Source organism: Pungitius pungitius, chromosome 8, assembly GCF_949316345.1.
Source record: "Pungitius pungitius chromosome 8, fPunPun2.1, whole genome shotgun sequence".
Classification (NCBI taxonomy): domain Eukaryota; kingdom Metazoa; phylum Chordata; class Actinopteri; order Perciformes; family Gasterosteidae; genus Pungitius; species Pungitius pungitius.
Genome location: NC_084907.1, coordinates 11774156 through 11795528, shown reverse-complemented (window position 1 = coordinate 11795528; position 21373 = coordinate 11774156). Strand labels below are relative to the sequence as shown.

Here is a 21373-nt window from a genome sequence, read left to right as displayed (position 1 = left end):
GAGGCTTTTATTTTGAAATAATGGAATTGGGTGAGGGGGGGAGAGAATGTTTGTCATTCAAACTAAATGGACTTGGTAAAATGGATGTGTACAGCGCTTTTCTAGTCTTCTGACCACTCAAAGCGCTTTAACACTATGACATCATTCACCCATTCATACACTGATGACAGGACCTACCTTACACAGTGGCACCTGCCCATCAGTAACTAACATTCAAACACTGTAGTCACCGCTAGAGGAGCAATGCTGGGGTCAAGTGTCTTGCCCAAGGACACATCACCATGCGGGTGAGCCGGGCCTGGGATCAAACCGCCAACCCTCTGATTGAAGGACGGCCGCGCTTGTCTCTGTCTGAATATATTTAAACTAACAATGAGAATTCCAAAAGGTATACAAAGTGTTTCCCCTACATTCAATTTGGGCCCCAAGAAAGTAGGTTTCTTGATGTTTACAATGATCCTGATCCAATATATGAGGAGGTGAAGCATATAATACACAAAAGAAGGAATACGGCAGACAATCGCGGACCAACTGAATGCGGAAGGATTTAAAAATATCTACTTACTAGGAAAGTTGTACACTCCGTTTTAATTGCTTTTAATATGATTGTTTTATGTGTTGGCTTTATTGCTGTATCTGTGTTCATGTGCTAAATGCCCTGGTTTTACTGCAAAGTGTCTGCAACATGTAAAGCACTATAAAATGTATGATACTTTGCCTTAAAAGTGAGCAGAGGGAATTAATGTTCCTCTGGAAATTTACACTAAAGACGGATTTAAAGCCTTAATCACAATGCAAGAATATGTTTTACAATATGCACAAATCTCTATAAGCTGAGTCTAATAGTGCATTTACTTACAAGTGTGTCATATAAAACGCGCAGTGCCATACAGAGCATCTGTGGGATGGTGAGAGCTTCGTGGTCCCATTTGTCCCCATCAAAATTGCCCTCATCACGTTTACATTTGTTCACTCCTCAGCGCACTCTGCTGAACAGGCTGCTCACTGCAGCGTGCGATGAGGCTGACCGCCCGGTGCTGCAGGGGTCTGACGGTCCCCGCTAACTGCACCCAGGGTCGGCTCTAGCCCATTGGCTGCCCTAGGCGATACTAAAATTTGCACCCCCCCACCTACCACCTGGGCCCACATTGAACCATATCCATACCATGTCATGTCTGCGTTCCATCAGGTCCAAGTCCTCCCCTAATGCAGCTTCATATGGACCTGAGACTCACTGTGTCCTGTCCTACCCAGGGGTTAACCACATATCATTCTTCACCCAGTTACAAAACGCTGTGTCACATAATAGAAATGCAGGTTTTCCTGAAGCTTTGAGTCATGTTGGACACTGTCCTCCCTGTCTGGTCATCCAGTGTCCACCCTCTTTTGAGTGATCATGCAGGGTGTTGCTTTCACTGGACTAAAAAGAAACAGTAAGCAGCTACTACTCTTTGTATCTTTGATGAATGGAATATTTGTCATCCACATATACCATATGAAGGTGTACAAGAACTTAATAAACATCGACCCAATTCCATCTTGGAAATAGAGACTCGAGTTGCTGTTTTGAGTATTTTTAAGGCACACAGATTTTATCCATAGAAGGGAGATGTGGTTTTGTTTACCAACAGTTTTATTGAAAGAATCTAAGAAAATAAGAAATTATTCCCAATCCAAGATAATTCTAGCTATACATCCGTCAGTAGAAAGAATAAATTCCGACTTTTGAATATACTTATATGTATAATCATTAACATGTATTTAGCATTTTATAGACATTCGATGACTGTATGACAACAAACCCAGAGTTAATCTGTATAGGCCTTTCGAGGAAGAGGTAGAACAGTAATACACAGCTGTAGCTTCTTGACCATCAACAACCTGTGTGACTGGGTGGACATATTATCTGGTCCAAAGGCACCAGTGCAGACATTAAGGCTCTACTTAATAAAAACCTCATCTGAGCTCCTTCACCACAGCTTCCTGGAACATAACTGTCACGGTTACCTCGGACAGGACCCAGACGCAGACCAGATCAGTTGGGGTAAAACAAAAAGGTTTATTTTGTTGAGTCAGATGACAAAAACCACAAAACGGAAAAACACCAGTAGTCCACGACTTTCTGGTTCCAGGAGTGGGCCCTTCACAGAATCCTTGACCCACGAGAGATACGGGCGTGTCAGGGGGCCCGAAGTGTGGTGAGGCGAAGTCCAGCAGGTTGACCGACGGTCGTAGAAGGGACCATCTCTTGGCGGTGGCTTTCAGGTCAACGGCACGGACCAGAGATGGCGGTCCAGGAGACTGCAGACTGCTTGAAGACTGAAGGATGGAGGTGTCGGGTGAAGGCTCAGGCCAGGAGCTGGAACAAGAAGAAGGGTTGAGAAGGTTTCAGAAGCTGACTTCCAGGATGATAGGTGCAGGCCAGGGATGGAGGTGGCTTTGGAGGGCTGACGGATGGAGGATTTTAGTTGCTAAAAGAGGCTGTATGTAGAGGTCTGAAATGCAGCTGCCCACCACACACTCGAGGTGGAGGGGGCACCTGCAGTCTACTGCCAGAGACTGTGTGTAGAGGTTTGGCCTATAGGTGTCTGCCAGTGAAATGCAGGCAGAGGAGGCTCCTGCAGTTCACTGCCAGAACCTAGAGGTGGACTTTAAGACTGAAGCCGTCTGCCAGTAAAATACAGATGGAGGAGGCACCTGCAGCATACCGGAAGATTGTAGATGTTAAGCCAAGTGGAGGTGAGTTTCAGGTCAACGGCACGGACCAGAGATGGCGCTTCAGGAAGACTGCAGACTGATTGAAGACTGAAGGATGGAGGTGTCAGGCCTGGATCTGGACCAAGCTGGAGGTTGAGCAGGTTTCTGGATTGAAAGTGTATTATTACTGAAATACTATCAAATAAAAACATACAAATAAATACAACTTAATACAAAAAATACAGCATGATGAAACTTAAAAATGAATGTAAACATGTAAATCATTTTACTCCATGTAAGTAATTTCAAACTCAGATAAATTCTTTTCAAACGAATAAACATTCTTATTTGGATTATGGTTCCTAATATTACCTGGAGCCTCAGTGCGTCTATTGCACCACCAGCTGTCAAACTGGTCTCTCCACTCTAGATAAACCCTCATATCTACCACCCAATCTGGCTCAGGCTGGACCCATAACGGCCGATACTCACCAGGACTTACCTGCGATGCTTCCCCGGGTCCCTGAGGAGGCTTAGGGGCACTTACCTGCGATGGTTCCCCGGGTCCCTGAGGAGGCTTAGGGGGACTTACCTGCGATGGTTCCCCGGGTCCCTGAGGAGGCTTAGGCAAAGGTTTAATGTCTGGAGTACCAGTGGCTCTTTTAAACCACCGGCTGTTTAACTGGTATACGCACTCCACTCTAGCACAGCTCCTTTTAGATAATGGTTCATGGGGACTTACCTTTAAAGACTTACCTTGTCCATGGGTGGAAATTGAGGGGATGCTACGGAAAGATTTAGAGGAGGAGCGAGAAGAAGAACTAGAGGAGGAGCGAGAAGAAGAACTAGAGGAGGAGCGAGAAGAAGAACTAGAAGAGGAGCTAGAAGAACTAGAAGAGGAGCCAGAGGAATTAGAGGAGGAGCTAGAAGAACTAGAAGAGGAGCCAGAAGAATTAGAGGAGGAGCTAGAAGAACTAGAAGAGGAGCCAGAAGAATTAGAGGAGGAGCTAGAAGAACTAGAAGAGGAGCCAGAAGAACTAGAAGAGGAGCCAGAAGAATTAGAGGAGGAGCTAGAAGAACTAGAAGAGGAGCCAGAAGAATTAGAGGAGGAGCTAGAAGAACTAGAAGAGGAGCCAGAAGAATTAGAGGAGGAGCTAGAAGAAGAGGGAAAGGAGAAGGTAGCAGAGGAGGGAGGAGACGGCCCAGGTAAGGTGCCGATCAGGGAGGCCGGTCCTCTGATCCTGAGGATGGTCCGCAGGATCCCGGGCCGGTTAGGGTCCGGGATCTGGACGCTGGTGTAGCTGCACCGTCGGGCCATCTGAGGGTAAATAAACAACAACACAACCCTCAGATCACCGATGCACATCGTGGTCATTTCTCACATCACATATTGCATTAAAAGTGGATTCAAAGTAGATGTCATGCAATAAATAATACACTAACAAAAGAAAACGCAGGATAATAAAACTGTTTGCATTTGGTTCAGTGTTGAAAACTGAAGGAGGGCTTACACATGCTGCTGGTATCAAACCGAATCAAACAGACAGTCATATTATTAAATTGACCCCTGACCTGGTCTGATATTGCAACACCATTTTCTTTTCAATTCATGAGAAAATTAAAGATTTGGCGGTGTAAATATGAAAGATGATAGAGTCTATCAGTTGTTTATTCTAAATATGAATATGTGCATGTATTTACATGTGTGTACATTAAGAATCAGTCAGGAAGCTCTATTACAGTCCACACAGAGTACATCAACATTCAGACTAGTGTGAAATATAGTGTAAAATGTAGAACTGGTATCGGGCGTTTTCCTGATACCAGTCCTTCTTCAATTGATCACTTCTTTATTCTATGAGTTGTACATCGCAGCGCGAGGGGGAGGTGCAGCACGCGCACATGCAGTCCTATACGGTTACTTAACAAATCGCTCTTGTCACTCTTGAAATGCATCAACCACGAGCAGAGTGCATTTCGATGTTAAATATCAAGATAAATAGTGTATGGAGCATGTAATAATACATTCATAAGTAAGTTTCAACCACCGTGACTACACCTTCACCTTGTGACGTCACACCTCAACCGTCTCTATGGACCCGGTGGTTTCCAAATAAAAACATTTATTTCAACGTTCCATGGCGTTCTCAGCGCCATCTTTTTTCACAAATTCCAATGTAAATCTTCGACGATTTGTTACCCTGAAACCAAAATAACAGTGTTTTAAAACATCTACACTAATTGTTGACACACCCCAGAGATGTCCCGCGAGATGTAACACATCCCGCCCCTCCAATAATCATTTTACACGGAGAAATCCTCGACTGAGTGTCTTTGTCTATCAAATCTTATTTCTTTCACCTTTAAACTCAATGTGTCTTAGTCATGTATAACCTGGGGACCCTTCTAAGGATGTACGAGGATCAAAACGTTGTCTTACTTGAACACCGAAGGTTCCAATCACAGCCAACTTCCTTCAGCAGGTGGTCGTCCTCGATGCTCCGCCGCTCCTGAGGGCCTGTTTCAGCCTCGTCTGTGCTCCACAAAAGATGTTATGTAGTCGTTCACTTCTCCAACAATATTCGTATCCAGTAGATTCCGTCCAGCAGTCAAAAACTCAAAGATTCAGTTCTCAGCAGTTTGCTTTCACAGGAGGTTTAAAGTTCGTGTTCAAGTCAAAGTGCAAAAGGAACGTTCAGAAAGTCCGCTGACCTTAAATACCCTCGGTCGGGTCATCGTTCGGTTGCCATGGCAATTTAGGGCGCGCGTGCGTGCGTATTTGTACGTGCTCTCGTTTTTATTAAATATATATCGATTTTTATTTATTCCGGTATTATCCACGTTCTTTTCGTTCTGGCCAACATTTTAGTTGTTTATCATGCTATGTTGTGAACACAGCTTAAATAGTTATCACACTGCAGCAGACCATAAATATCATTAAATAAATTGCATTAAGGACCAAGTGGGAAAATGTTCAATATATGTACATGCAGGGCCGGCTCTTCCTATAGGCGACCAAGGCGACCGCCTAGGGCGCCAAGTTTGTGGGTAGCGCCTTCTAGCATAACGCATCTTTCTTCCAACAACTTTGATTAACGAAATAAAACCCAGGTGAAATAAAACCATGATTAAAACAAATAAACATGGCGCCCCCGCCATATGTACGGTATGTTGTATGTGTTTGGTGGGGGCGCGACGGTCACGCGCAGCGGAGCTTATGGTTGCGTGCGTTGCAAGGCAATGGTCACACTCGGATCAAGCTAACGTAACATCAGTGCAAACTCTGGTGCAAAGGAACGAAGAAAAGCAGCAGCAGGAGGAGAAGAAAGCCTGTAAAGAGGTAACGTTACGTATTTCCACCTCAGACAAGTCATTTCATGGCACACATTGGATGCTTTAGATTAACACTGTGGTCGTTTACACAGCTAGTGTTGCCCTTGTTAGCCAACGTGCTTTAAGACTTAAGGAGCCTTCCAGCTAGCATAGCGATGACCCATTCTAATCACTAATCAAAATACACCTCTTCACGGTTCCACATTGACTTGTCCGGGACACTCTTTACCTCCATTATGCCGATTTTATTTGACCGATTTGAAACGGAATACATTTGTGTGTTACGTTAGCTAACGTTTGCTAGCTTTTTTCATAAGTGATGTTAGCTAACGTTAGCTAGCGTTTTTCATAAGTGACGTTAGCTAACGGTAGCTAGCGTTTTTCATAAGTGACGTTAGCTAACGTTAGCTAGCGTTTTTCATAAGTGACGTTAGCTAACGTTAGCCAGCGTCAGCAGCTTCGTTCCTAGCAAGCAAGCCATTATTCGCATAATTTAAACGGCTTAATTTAACTTAGGTACTTAAATATCAGAAATTGTCTAAATGTTAAACATTTTTACAAACACCTTAATTGTTACCTATATTATTTGCACAATATTACAACTCATCTGCGTTGTCAAAGGGAAACGTGCCTAAATAAATGAAAATGATTAAGCTGTACCGTACTGTAACGTTACTTGTCCAAATGACAAAGGCCTCAAATCATTAATGTCGAGGCATTCTCTTCAGATTAGTTTTTTTTACCCGATAGTAACTGTTTTTTATTGTTTTTAATTGCATTTATTATGCCTGGTTTGTTTGTTGGTTTTATTGTTTATCTGTGCTATATATGTACTGGTTTTACTTTAAAATGTCTTTGAGTACCATGTAAAGCGCTATTTCAATAAAATGTATTAATATCATTACTAACAAATGGTATTCTCTTAATGTACAATCTGGTATATATATGCATTCCGCACAATATGTTGTCTGGATTGTATTTATGGTAATGCAGAGACACTCACCTCCTGAACAAAGCTCAGCTGATCCCCAGGTTCACCTCTCTCTGAACCTTTTAAGTTTTTATTTATTATAGTTATTGGTGGTAGTATTAATAAAGCTATAATCATCTGTAATAGTTGAATTCACTCAAAATATGACCTCACCCTTCCATTCATTGTAAACGACTTTGAACCCCATTCTTGATCGTTTGATCATTTTAAAGAACTTCACTGATGTGGTTATTCTCTGTGCTTAAATACAGCTGCAGGTGAAGAGACATGTGGGACCACACCTAGCACAGCAGCCGGTGAAACAGAGCATGCAGCAGGTAATCTATTTAATAATCTTTATTTGACTTTACACTTACAAAACAATAATTTATTTACACCTAATTCAAATGTTTGAATAATTGTTTACTCTAAAACACTACTGATCCTGTTAACAGAAGAATTTTTTTTTAGATGCATTTACTGCCTGTCGTATGACTCACAAGATCAGTAATAAATCTCAACATATGACCAAGAGAAAAAATCAGTCATTGTATTGCCTATTGCCATAATCTGTATTAATAGATGAACATCAATTGTATGTATTTGCCTTCAGGTGAAGGAGCAACAGACACAACTCGCCCTGATTCTGCACTACAGCCTGCAGACACTTTCTCCCCCACAACAAGTTCTGATGTCCATGAGTCCATCAGGGAAGAACCGATTGATCCTGCTGACTGGCCAACCCTGTCTGGCCAAAGTTACTAAAAATTAAAATATTCTGAGACCATTATATTTGCTTGTAGTACATTTATCAAATATAAATGTACAATATAATACAAACATAGTGTACCTATAATGTATAGCAGAATGATAACATGGAATGGAAGTGGTTCAAAGTGGCCGTAGGTGGGAGGGCGCAAATCTTAGTATCGCCAAGGGCAGTGTTTCTCAACTGGTGGTTAAAAACTGAATGCAATTGCCATAACGATGTTCATGCTCTATTAACCTGAAAGGAGCGATCTATAAGAAAATGACATGAAACTTGCATTGAGCTCAATGGACTCTGTGAGTTTGGTAACTAAGACACTGTCTTTGGGAGGAAATATCGCTGCTTTATTACACTTCAGTGCTGTGGGCGCCACTCAACCTCGATGTTAAGTATGTGGCAACAATCTCTGACGTTGGACGTTATTAGTTCAAACCAAAGCACAATTTGTCCACCTAAATACGGTTATGCGTTGCCTGAGATGGACATTTAGGCCAAATGCATCCAGCCGGTTTGACATTTGACATTATTCTGTTTGAAAACCAAAAATGCTGTGCTATCTGTCTCCATGACAACCAGAGTGGCTGTTGGCTCCGAAAGGTCCCCCAACCAAGGCAGCAACATGAGAGAGGGGACAGAAATGTTTCAAACCATCTCCTACGCTCCCACTAGGTCTGACCACAAGATGCTGCTCTTGTCTTACATTCGGCTGTACTCATCACTGTGCAGGGGTTTGCAAGTATTTCGGGTATCGTGACTCATTCAACATGAGATGGAACATTTGGAAAGAAGAGTATGACACGAGAGTGTTTTTCCCCAATTTCCACTTTTGATTTAGAACCAGATACACAACACACACACACACACACACACTGCACAGCCCAACCTCCTCAGTGCATGAATTAGCTAAGTGAGGGGTGAGTCTCACTGCAGCTGAGGGGTGGTCCAGAACCCATTTATCACCTCAGAAACCATAAATAGTCATTTGCAAAGGGACAGAACCACTACTATGAACTACATTGAATGAGGTAAATTGTATCTCTCAGAGCAAGTTACCTGACAACTCTCAAAGTCTAATAGTTGTGAACTTGAGTCTGAATGTGCATGCGTGCCCTGTGGCAGTGCTACGCCATGTGAGATTTATCGTGCAGCATACCAACGGTTTACCTGGATTTATCCTCCAACTACAGGAGAGTGCTCTCCCGCAAAATAATATCCTGCCAAAAACAACTCCGGCTGAACGCTGCGGACAAAAGGCCTGCTGCGCCACATGCACAGCAGCAGAGAGGAAACACACACACTTGCATACAGCTGAAGGTTAATGTAGACCCTCAACTGCTTTTTGGTTAAAAAAAAACACTTGAATATATTGTAGATTTGTCTGCTTGGCTGCTCTGTAGAAGTGACATTATCTTGATCTAAATCTTCATTTTGCTGCCACAAACCCCCAATGTTCAAATGAGGGGAAACAATCTTCAGCATGTAATTGACCCTGCGTACAAAGTTATTATGGCCGCCCCAGCGCCCCCCTCCCAAAAAAAAAACCGAGTCGACAAAGTGGGCAGTTAGGATGTCATCATGGCTGTCAGAAAAGCACCTCCACCCAGAGAAAATGCAAAGTGAAAGACGTCAGAGCGCTGACCACGCCGTTTGATTGACAAGCTGTTTGTGGGAAAATGTCAAAGCCCAAACAGCCACCCAGTGATGACTGAACCAAACTCAGCATAAAATCACAGGAAGAAGGCGGCACCGGCAGAGCGGGACTACGTGGCGCCGCAGGGAACCCGCTGAGACGCCGTTAGTATCCTGCAGAGGACTTTATCCATGTTTCTAGTATTTCGTGACATATATCAAAACGTAGGTACTGTACATGAAAACAGGCATTCGTCCTAGCAAGGTTCCAATGCATAACTACTCTTTTTATTTGTTTGACCTTAATTTGAATTGTGCTAAAATCTTTCACCACTAGAATAAATGCTGAGACCAGAAGAACTATGCAACATGGCTACCGACAGAAGAAGACAAACAGATGTGACAATCACTTCGTAAACACTTTGGTTGGATTATTATCATTATAATGTGCCAATAATTCCTCATTGAACAGGAACACCTGAAGCCCACTTCAGGTCGACGGTCAATGAGCATGGAAGTTTGAAAGTGTGATAAATGTTCAGTTAAGTTAAATTTAAAGTTGATTACTACCTACTTCTATGATGAAAGACACACAGAACCCCAAAACTAGTTTCAGATTTAGCTCCCCTTCCTGTAGCCTGCAGGCTCATGACAATATACTTCATATATTGCACAACAATTATTTTTTAATTTACTTTGATTATGTTCTGTGTCTTTCAGGAAATAGTGTTAGTATTACTTCTAATGCACTTTATATTTTCACTATTGTATTTAAACTTTGTTGTTACTGTAATTTATTAAATGGTTTTCCTCATCTTACCCTTATTTTTATTATATTTTGCAAAAGTTACTTGTTTTTCATTGAATAATTGTTTTTCTAAAAAATGTTATGTTTATCCTATTTTTTCTTTGGGCAAAATATTTTATTTCGGGATTAACAATGCATCTTATTTTACATACTTTTATCATGAAGCAATCAGAGCAGACTTCTCAAAGAGACAGGTGCTTAAATAGAGCGTTTCTGACTTTAAATGTATACATGTCAGACATATGAGGACAATACACTTTTAGCTAGAAACCCCAATTTCCCTCTAAAGAGCGTCAGAAAGCAACTGGCTTGTTTCAGAGGGGAAGTAGTGGCAGACAGAGGAGCGTCAGAGAGCCAAAGGTGAAGAAGTGAGGGGAGAGTAGATGGAGGCACGGCTTTTTTATAGAGTGGCAGAGAGGGCCGGGGGAGGGGGGGCCGAGAGTGTGTTAGGGGCCTTGTTCCTCTAAATTAAACTCTCTCCGGGGGGAAGCGCAGCTCTGACTGCTCTTTCACACCAGCGGCCCTGAACACACAAACTGACCACAGCCTCCTAACCCTCACTCGCCAGCCCACTGCCAAGGAACACACACGCACACACACACACATGGGCACGATGTGTACAAATCCCCATAGACATGTGCATATGCATACAAACACACACACACACACACACACACACACACACACACACACACACACACACACAGTCTTTCAGAACTAAAAATAAACAACTCCGGTGACAGGTTCTAAAATAAGTGGAGGCACACACACACACACACGCACGCACGCGCTTACTGTACATGGATTCACAAAAGGCTTTTGCGAATACGCTCACACACTCTGTCACTTCACGCCTGAACCCCAATAGACCTGCAGCAGCCAAAGCAAACAGCGAGCAGCAAGCAACAGAAAAAGAAACGAAAATAGAGTAAAAGATATGGACAGGATATGACCTGACAGGCAGGGGTCACTGTGTGTGAGGACGAACACACACACACACACACACACCCCTCTCGGCTCGTGTTTGAGTCTTTCTTTGATGCCAGGAAATGTTTTGTGAGTTTGTGTTGTCTTAACTCTGCTGCACATTTAATGAGCAGCAGGTAAGTGCCCACCTTGCTCATGGTGTAAAAGAGGAAGTTAATGATGTGATGATTCCTGAGAGAAAATATTCAAGGCATTTTATGGATGGTCCTATGCATGAATTACGTCATTACGTCACGACTCTTTGCTGTCCTGCTCCTGAATGATGGAAGGAGCTCTCTGATGACATCAGGACCACAGAGAGGACCTTTACATCTTCAGACTAAAGACTCACCTCTTCAGACTAAACCTCCACTAAAACACTAACACACTGTAGCACTTAGGTTGTACGTAAAACTCAAATCTTTCACTTAAGTTCCTTCACCTTAAGGGTTGCAACACTTTAAATGTTGTTTTTATGAAGAAAGATGAATATCCTGTAGACTAAATGATGGGTTATGAGGTAATATCCTTCTGGGATTAGTAACACAATTGAATTGCATGAACAATGCACTGCTCCTTCATACAGGAGCTGAGCCCCATGCAAGATGTCTCAATCAAGTGGAAAACAGAACTACAGTTTTGAGGACCCCGATGTAATGAAATGCTTGTTTATTCTGCAATGTGACTGGGATCAGAACTTGTGGTTTAATAGTAAATTCTTATAGTCCATAAGTGACTCCACATTTTGTTATAGACTATGAAAGCAAACAAAGGAAAGATGTCCCAAATGGTGAACAGGTGTTGAGTCTTCAAACCTACAGAAAATAATGTGATTGGTCCATTCAACAGTGGGGTTTTGGGAATATCACTCATATAATGTGAAATTAAGACCATACAAATGATCTTCATGTGTCATTTGGGCTTTGGGTGGAGTAGTGAAGATAATGATGATTTAGATGTTAAGTTAAGAAGAAAAGTTTGCAGTCAGCCTCAGTGCTTTGAAACATTGAAGAATCTCTCAGAGCTAAAAGCAGCTCCATGCAAACAACGTTTGTCAATCGCAGATCCAAAAACATCTGTATCCAACAACTGAAAGTGGCTGCCCCCCCTCTCAGCATTAGGATCCTCCTGGAGTCTGAGGGAATTTGGACCTTAATCTTCTGTCTCCTCGGCCAGTCACCCACATAATAAAACAACTGCTCTCATGTACAAATACACTCAGTGTGTTTGTTTAAAATTCTCTCCAATTTCACGATGGAAAAAAGGAACATAAACTCGATACCACGTCATAGTGCCGATGGAAACCTCTTGTTCTACTCATTGCCTTCTCAGAGTTGATGTGACCTATTCATACGAGAAAGAAATGATCAGGAAGAGAAAACATAAATCATGAGGTGTGCATTGCAGAAGAAACAACTTGGGTGAGTGGGTTTACCAAGACAGAGTCCGTAAAGACAGCATCATGTGACCACACACACTCGCTGAGACCAGGGAGAGGTGGGACCACATGAACTAAATACAGACTGAAAAGATCACCAGAGGGCCAAAGAGCAGCAGGGACATGGTGTCTTTAAAGTGTGTCATAATGGCATCCTGCCGTGAGGTGACCCTCGATAGATGACTGCACAGGACCCCTGTGTCTCCACACCGTTCCGAGTGCAACCTTCTGATTGCCATCACTCACCTGGTGCCCCCCCCCCTTTGTCCCCATATCCGGGGAGTGGGTAGAGAGCGGGTGGAGGCTGATGGAGGTGATGGTCATGGTACGGGAGGAGGACAGAGGGGAGCAGTGTGTCCTCTAGGTCCGCGTGAGAGAGACAGCGGGGTCAGTGTGCTGCTTGGTTTCCATCTTTCTCTCTTTCTCACACACTCTCTTTCTGTCTCTCTCTCTCTCTCTCTCTCTCTCGCTCGCTCACACCCACTTTGTCGCTCTCTGTCCCAAGAGCTGCTTCTCATTAAGCCTGTTTGTGTTGGCCGACACACGGCGGCACTTAGCAGCAACACGCCGGCCCACGCGTGTGCGCCGAGACACACATGTTTCTCTCTCACACACACACACACACACACACACACACACACAGTTCTGTTTGTTTTGGCAGTGACCAGGTGCCACTTAGTAAAGCCTCTAAACGCCAGCGATCAGCTGAACACACCACTGTGTTGACTCTTGCCGGGCGTGGACCCCCCCCTCTGGCCCACGGCTTGCCAGACAGAATGTATGATGATTGTGAAAATGTACACCTTTACCCATCCACTCCCCCCCCCCCCCCCCCCCTCTATAACTTTGCTCTGCTAACAACGCCTTTGTCACTAAACGAGAATAAGGGGAAATTTGGTGTTTTTTTCAAGCAATTACCAGACTTTCCATGGAGAAGACGTTTTTTTTTGTCACCTTCTTCTTAGTGTCAGCGTGATGCATTCAATATTCACACCACCTTTCTTACTTTTCAACACTCATCTACCTGAGGATTTGTTTTGTCGAACAACAAATTCATTGTTTATTACGTTGCGCTTAATGCACACTGTGTGTTACCATGGTTACCGCATGATTGTCATAAATATTAATTGTAATGGATTGTTTGCTAAACGGAACCACAGTCCACAATCAGCAGGTGGATTTAGCTTTTTAAAACCCCAGGTGTTTATTTCACCAACGATCATAACAAAATACGTAAGCCATAAAGATGATGTCTCCCAAACTACTCCAATTCCCAGCGGGATTCCTCTGGTGCATGTGGTCCTGGCAGCTTTATACAGCAGGCCACTGAGCTAATTCTTCCCTTTATCTGACCTCAGCTACAGGAAGCATGCCACACACATTCCTTAAATACTAATATCGATCATAAATATTAGTGTATTAAGAGTGGCTTCTGGAAACTACAAGCGGTGAACAGCTGGCTCCTTTTCGCTGTCAATGAGTGAATGTGAAAAGGGTGTTGCACTGTGATACTGCAGGATTGATACCATGTGATATGAGTTGTTGGCCTTGGCCCGAGTGTGTGTTCTTTGTTACAGTCCACAAAGAGTTGTAGTGGAGGGGGGTCTTCGTGTCAGCCTTTCACAGGATTGAATTGTGTTGCAGCTCATACCTACATGCAGACGTTTGTCTCAGGAAATAGTAGATTAAGTTCTAATATTTGTTATGACAGTGAGATCACAATTATCTCATGATACGTGGATGGAAAGAAAACAGGACGCTTCAATTGTCATTTGAAACTCATGAAAATCGCACTGCTAATGCACAGATTTGTGTGAAAGGGGATAATGGACTGTACACACATGTAGACGTTGGAGAAACAACGATCACGTGACTGCGTTATAGAACATCCATTCGATCCTAAGAATATTTATAAAGGTACCATGATAGTAGCGTAGCAGCTAGGTGGCTCTCAAGCTAACAAGCGGTGGCCGCGCTGTGCTCGTTGATTGGCTCGAGACGGCGAGACCTCGACAGTGTGGCTCCGCCCCTGATTCCTACTGCAGAAAATTATGGCAAATGATGGCACCGTGCGGCACAAGGTGAGAGCGTCCATATCTGAGACATTCTGTTTCGAGATGCATCGTTCATCGCGTGGATACACACACACACACACATAGTTACAGTGTTTTCTGTGTTCCTGTTCGGCTGAACACTGGCACCTGAAGGGTTGGAACTGAAAACCTAAGGAGCCTGTGGCATGGAGGCTAGCTATCACACTCCAGGACACACTCCCGTCACTGCAGACACACAAACACTCTTACACATGAACAGGAAACAAATGCAGCGTTCTCCGCTCTCGCCAAGTGTAATTTGGACTCCAACCCTCCCAATTTTCTGTCTGGTACAGTCAGCTGACGAGCAGCAAACAGCCCCCGTCAGGTTTCAGTTTCCCGGCCTTTTTTCCCCACACACATCAGGAATGTCATAAACAATACATGCATTCTTTGGCTCTGCCAGAGCGCACACACATGCACTCAGCACAACATATGTGTACGCATACAGACAGATCTGGCTTTGCCCTCCAACACCAATAACTACTATTGTGCATAGGTTATTAAGTCCGTGGCCCCGCTTGCACACACACACACACACACACACACACACACACACACACACACGCACACACACACACACACACACACACACACATACACACAGCATGACTGAACACACACCCGATTCAGAGAACATTCTCCAGAGCGGAGTGTTTTCCCCACAGGGTCCAGGCACACTGAAGCCCTGTGGTCAAAATGTTACAGGATGATGTTGGATTATAACCAACAGTCAGTCTTTTCTTTGGAAAATGGGGATCCCTTATGCAACGTTAAAGCCTAAAAAAAAAGCTCTGTTGGCCAAAATATCAAATTATTGCAAATACGGCACAAGGGAACATTCACATCTTGACATCAATATGAATCATGTAACAATATCAAGTGTGTGAAAAAGAGTGATTGAACATACAACAAAGTAGGGATTTCAAATTGACCTGATAGGGTTATCTTTTCTGTGTTCTCTATATTTTACACCAATTTTTACAAATCAAACTCCTCCGTCAACCCTGTCAACGTCAACCTTGACGTCCAGAATTTGAAGAAATTCCCCAAAAAGTGTTCATGAAAATGACGGGACCAAGAGACTGGGACACACTTAACAATCCTGACCTTTGACCATCTTTGCGAATGTATTTGAGAATTTTATGGACAGATACAACTAAAAAACATACAAAATTTGAGTTAATTCTGGCATTCAGTTTTCCAAAAAATCTCTTGTTGGCACTAATCAATATCTCCCAACATTGTGGTGCGGTTCTACAAAACCAGTAAGTTAGTATATGCTTAAAATGAGGTTAGATTAAGGATGATGAGTCTTTAATATGAATTCTCAGAAAGTAACAATGTTTTTTTCAAATAGCCATCGAATAAACCTATATTGAATACTTTAGAGAATCCGTGGGACACATTTTCCTCTATTTGGAGGAGCTCTTCTTTCTTCTTTCTTGCCAACTTACATTTGGAGCCTGCTGCTCCTCCCCCTTTGCTATTCCACGATATCTTCGTGATACCTCTTACTCTGTATTTTCATCTCTTTATTATATTGTTTCAGCACACAGTTATAATGGGATAGATTGTATTGTGCGGGGCCCGGCTGAACGAGGCCAATGAGTGTTCAGTGCAGTCTTCTTGGATTGTATTTTGAATAACAGGGTTTCCTAGATGGGACTGTCAGGGATTGTTGAGCTTCAGGTGTGCAATTGGTGGTGACCGGGGTGCCAGGTCACAGGGTTAAGGTTTCTGTGGGACGTCTGAGGACACCGCGCAGCCTGGTTGGGCCCAGCTGTCAAAACACAGAAAAACCCGCACTCCAAGACAACCAGGTGTCTCCGTATGAATGAGTATAGTGTATACCACCTGTACACACACACACACACAAATTCAGCATGGAACCACATCGCAGACTGTTGAGGCTGATGACGAGCTTAGTCTCAGCACTGTGTGTGTGTTTTGTGCATTTGTCCATGGAGAAGGACCTCCAGAGGGGGCGCTGTCTGACTTGAATTACCAAATTAACGGACTGATTGCAGTTAGTTGCAAATTGTGCGTACGGTGATGTTTGAGTAAGTGTGTGTCTGAGTCAGTTCTCGGGGCGGTAAAGGTACTGTAGGTACGCATGTGTTGACTCAGGGAGATTGGCGGCTTGGTCTCAGGGGAGCCGTGGCTTAGTCAACGCCGGCTCACTGTTAAAGCTAAACACTCCTAATTGAGGAGGACGCGTACAGGCCCTCCTCTGTGTGTGTCTGTGTACCTGTGAGTCTGAGAGAGAGGGAGAAGGTTTGAGTTAGACAAGGAGGTTTATAAGGAGAGAAAAACAGCAGTCTCGCTGTGGTAAATAACGCAAATGCATCAGTGGCCCTTCGCTGCCCTTTTTGGGGGCAATTTGCTGATGTCTAGAGCTAAATGAAGTGTGTGTATTCGCTGTTCTCTTGGGTTCTAGTTTTCCACTTATCTATGCGATGCATGTTGCTCTGAAACTCATAATGAGAATTTACCCACTTTGTGAGTACTGCCATTCACTTTCAGGTAGGTCTAGTAAACCAGTGGTTCTCAACTGGTCTGGCTCCGGGACCCACCATCACCCCTTAATGACAAGCCGCGACCCAAATCGAGGAACATTCTCAACATCTCAAATTTATTCAAAAAAGTTCATAAGCGGAAATTTATATTCAGGATGTTTAATTATGCTAAAAACCCAATGTCTCCCCCATATCAGAATGGTTTGACCCAACCTGGCACAGGCTGCTGAAAACATGGACTACGAGCCGGCAAAAAAAACGACACTCCGCTGCATTAAAAAAGTCCCTTCAAAATAAAATCACAGGATGAATTTTTATTTTTTTAATTCTAATTTTTATTTTCCCATGCAATGCTCCGCGACCCACTAAAAACGTTGAGAATCACTGTAGTAAACCCTCAAGCCTGCATGTTATTAGTGTGAACAACGTCTTCATTCACAAATTTCCGAGACATTTGCGATGGTTAATCCTTTCAGATGTTTCTTTACAAACTCTAAACTTTAAAATGAAATCGAATGATTTACTGTGTTGTCATTGTTGTTATCTGTGTAGGTGTAGTTATTAGCCAGTGTGAAAATAAATCATTGACATAAATAGAATTATAAATAATCACTGAGATAATTCATAAAATACTAAATGGATGTGGAGGGGAAAGAGTGTGTGTAGCTAGCTGAAAAGCTGAAAGCTAAGCTAACGACCACATGGCAGGTGATGTGTAGGTATGAACTCCTGTTTATTCTTTGGGTAGTTAAACCTCGGTCTGTAAGTACATCTATATGTAGGGATGCACATGTATTGGTTAGAAAACAATAAAAACAAAAGAAAGACGGAAAGAGTCAAAGCAGATCTTAGCCACCAGAGTGAGACAGGAAGCTGTAAACTTAATCAAACTGATAGTCTGAGTTCCTGTGATCTGAATAGATACAGGTTCCAAACACCGTTTCTTGGTTTCCAATTATCTAGCAAACCAACAGAATATTACAGTTTGATCCAAAGCGACTTACAGTAAGTGCATTGCAACCATCTATCTAAGTCTTACTATTACGTGATGGATTTCGATGGGTTTCCTCCAGTCACCTTTGACTCGGCATCTGCTCCATCATGTGGGTGGGACTTGATTGGGAGAAAACAGGAGTTGTTCATTCAAAGGGCCAATATGACGAAGCTGCCGTTGTCTTCTCTGTTGTGTTTCTTGGAGGAGCAACAGTTGTTTGTGCTCTCAAGGTAAGGACACATTAGGTCAAGGTAGGGAAGCATTTTCCTTGTTACTGCTTAGTGATGACTGGGGAATCTCATCTTTTGAAAGAATTTGGAAGAGAGATGAGTTGTTATCATCTCAGTCCCGAGCACAGGGACCCTGGTGTCTGTGGCGTCATCAATCAGATCCCAGGGCAGTTCACCAAGAGAGAGAAATCGCATGCAGGTGTGAGGACCAACTTTTTGTGGGGGTGCCGTACTGTAGCAAGTTTTAATGCCATAGAACACAGTCCTTTTTACATTTGTATTGTGACAAATAGCTTTCATTCTTCTTATGTTCTTTTTAATCAAACTTATGGATTCCCTTTCATTGATTCCCTGTGAAATCCAAGAGGCCTGGCCTAGTGCAAAACCCAACTTGTTAAAGTTACCTCTGACACAAACAGCTTCTCCAAGCAGGAATTCCATATCGGATCTTAGTTGACATGAATGCCCGGTTGGACAGGTGTAGCAAGCGCTGATGATCTGGGAGGATAATCACTAAGCCTCGCTCAATGCGGACACTTTTAATGATTCCAGCGTTCCAGCAACCCCTCTGGCTGCTTCCCTCGGACCTTTACGCCAGCATGGTTAAGGCTGGGTCTGTGACTGCTGCTCAAAGGCCTCTCCTCTGCCCATGGAGAACGGGACATATGGCTCACACCAACACTACCAACCTAACACAGCTCAAATGGGCCGTGGATCAGAGGGGCTGCTTCCCAACTTGGCTACAGATGCTGCCATGGATTGTGTATTGCAAATGTCCTGCAGAACGTTTACATATGTCCTGTACTTTTACACATTTCTGTTGGTTTTATAAATATACAGGTTTATGCAGTTTTTCTCACAATTTCCTTCAGGCCGGACCAGAGGTAATTGAAAGGCATGACTAACTGGGTACCAGCTGCCCTTTAAAGAAAGCCCAGGGGGGGGAAAATGTTGCGTTTGACCCCACTCCCTTGTTCCCGAAGTTACTTATTAAAGGCCCCTTTTGATTAATTAATTAATTAAATATTTAATATTTATTTAGCAAGAAGTCACAAAAAATCTTTTTTCTGTCAAACAGATTCTGCCGTCAAAACACAAAGTGTGGCAAAACCCATTGTGCCTAAGGGAACCGCGTTTATAGATAGCAATAGAACAAAAATGCCAGCAATACATTAGTCATAAAACAAATGCGCTCTGCATCACCTTCTTTTATTTATTTGTTCTGATGTGTTGCCATGGAGTCCAATATATCATGAAATCCCCATAATATTAAACCATAGTGTTTCCTTGGCTTCTCCCAATGTCAAACTGAACTCCAGTTCTTTTTGGTATCTTACCACACAGTGACGTAATGTGACCGAGGTCTCTTCACCGCTCACCCAAGCCTGTGCTGCTGATCTGCTAGTGTCCTGCCGCGGGCAAATTCCCTTGGAACCAAACATAAGTGGAACGCGTGCTGGTCTGACGGTCTCGTCCAGCTGTGTTTATTTCCTGGCTGGCAGCTCAGCGATGGTGACGGTGGTTCACGTTAGTTACGGCCCGGATCTCTGAGAGCAGCCACTGTGCAGGTTGCTCCAGGGCGATCGGATTGTTCGGGACACTGCCGGATATCAAATCTCTGGCCATGCATTCACAAAGATGACGGTTTATTGTCTATGTGCGGATTCATTTTTTCCGACAAGAGAGGAACAGCTTGGTGTGTGTATGCATTTATGCCGGAGCGATGGTGGCGCATGAAGTAGTGTGATGTGCTGGGAGCCGCAAGGTTGAGTAGTTTGAATCCCGGCTGCCCCATGTGTCCTGTCGAAGTGTCCCTCAGAAAGACACCTAAACCCTATTTGCTCCTCAGGCAAAATGTGAAGCATGGGTTATAATGCAATGTGCAAAGTCGCTTTGGATAAAAGCATCAGCTAAATGACATGTAATGTAATGTTGTGCGAAAGAGCCTATTGACATGAACCCAATGGTTGCTGGTGAATAACAGGGTTTACAAGCACATTTTCTGCAGCATAGCCAGCCCTTTTCTACACAGTTCATAAGCTTCATCTTCTGCACAACGGCTGTTTGTCTCGGGCCAGGTAGGAACACAGTTCACTGGGAAAATGCCAGATAAACAACCTGACGCGAAAAGGCGAGGCGGCCCATTAAGCAAATTTGATGGACAAAGCAAATCGACGTTGGAAAGGGTATTGGCGTAATAACCTTGCACTTCAAGGTCTTTCGTGCGAGACCGGGACGCCACTCAGTCAATCCAAAGATTCACAAACACACAGAGAGAGCGACTTGGCGTGGACCTGGTGCCCTCAGCCCCTCGTGTCACGCACTAGCCGAGAGAGATAAAAGCTTTGCAAAAACAGAAAACAAAGTTAAGTGCATCGTGTGAGCGCCCGTGCTAGATGCCGCATACGGTACTACTACAGAAGCACTACACTAAACTCCCAACCACACCAAGTGCAACGGATCCAGTTTGTTTGTTGGGAAAATAATTTATGAAAGGCTCTAACGATGGTCCTTCCATGTAAAGATAAGGGGTGCACTGCATAGATTGTAAGTGTGCAGGTACTATTAGATGTATCTGAGGCTTTGTCTGCCATTCTTGTGGCTTCCCCCTGAGATGTGTGCTTACGATCCTGCACCCGGTCGATTGAGTTTGCATGGAGATTGATGTCCAATCTTCAGGAAATCCCACTCACTTGCCCTTAATTGAGAGGGACAGCAGTGTGTGCTGATTACTTGAACAAAAAGAGACAGAGCGTCTCACAAGGTAGAAAAACGCTGACAGTCACATTGGGTCTTCGGAAGAAAGTGTGTGTGTCGGCAGGAATACTCAACCACAGCTGCTCGTCATTTGGACCGTAGCACGCATCCCCACCTGGTCTGAATAAACCCCTGAATAAACGCCCCTCCCCTCGGCTCTCCCGTGTATT

General features: G+C 43.6%; 1 protein-coding gene and 1 long non-coding RNA gene across 2 annotated transcripts; one reads left to right on the top strand and one right to left on the bottom strand.

Moving 5' to 3' along the window:
• Positions 1–1798: 1798 nt before the first annotated feature.
• LOC134132303 (osteocalcin 2-like) lies at positions 1799–5616 on the bottom strand. The gene is made up of 3 exons (XM_062564168.1): positions 5138–5616; positions 2709–4015; positions 1799–2359 (listed from the first exon to the last, which is right to left on the bottom strand). The coding sequence occupies exon 2, from the start codon at positions 4013–4015 to the stop codon at positions 2984–2986; it is 1032 nt and encodes a 343-aa protein (XP_062420152.1). The 5' UTR covers positions 5138–5616; the 3' UTR covers positions 1799–2359; positions 2709–2983.
• Positions 5617–5899: 283 nt separating this feature from the next.
• Positions 5900–7790, top strand: LOC119230033 (uncharacterized). Its single transcript, XR_005121671.2, has 3 exons — positions 5900–6037; positions 7273–7338; positions 7614–7790. It is a non-coding gene; the product is annotated as an uncharacterized LOC119230033 (long non-coding RNA).
• Positions 7791–21373: the final 13583 nt, after the last annotated feature.

Coding starts and splice junctions, on each gene's coding strand:
- LOC134132303 (XM_062564168.1), bottom strand. CDS start 4,015: ATGGCCCGACGGTGCAGCTACACCAGCGTCCAGATCCCGGACCCTAAC.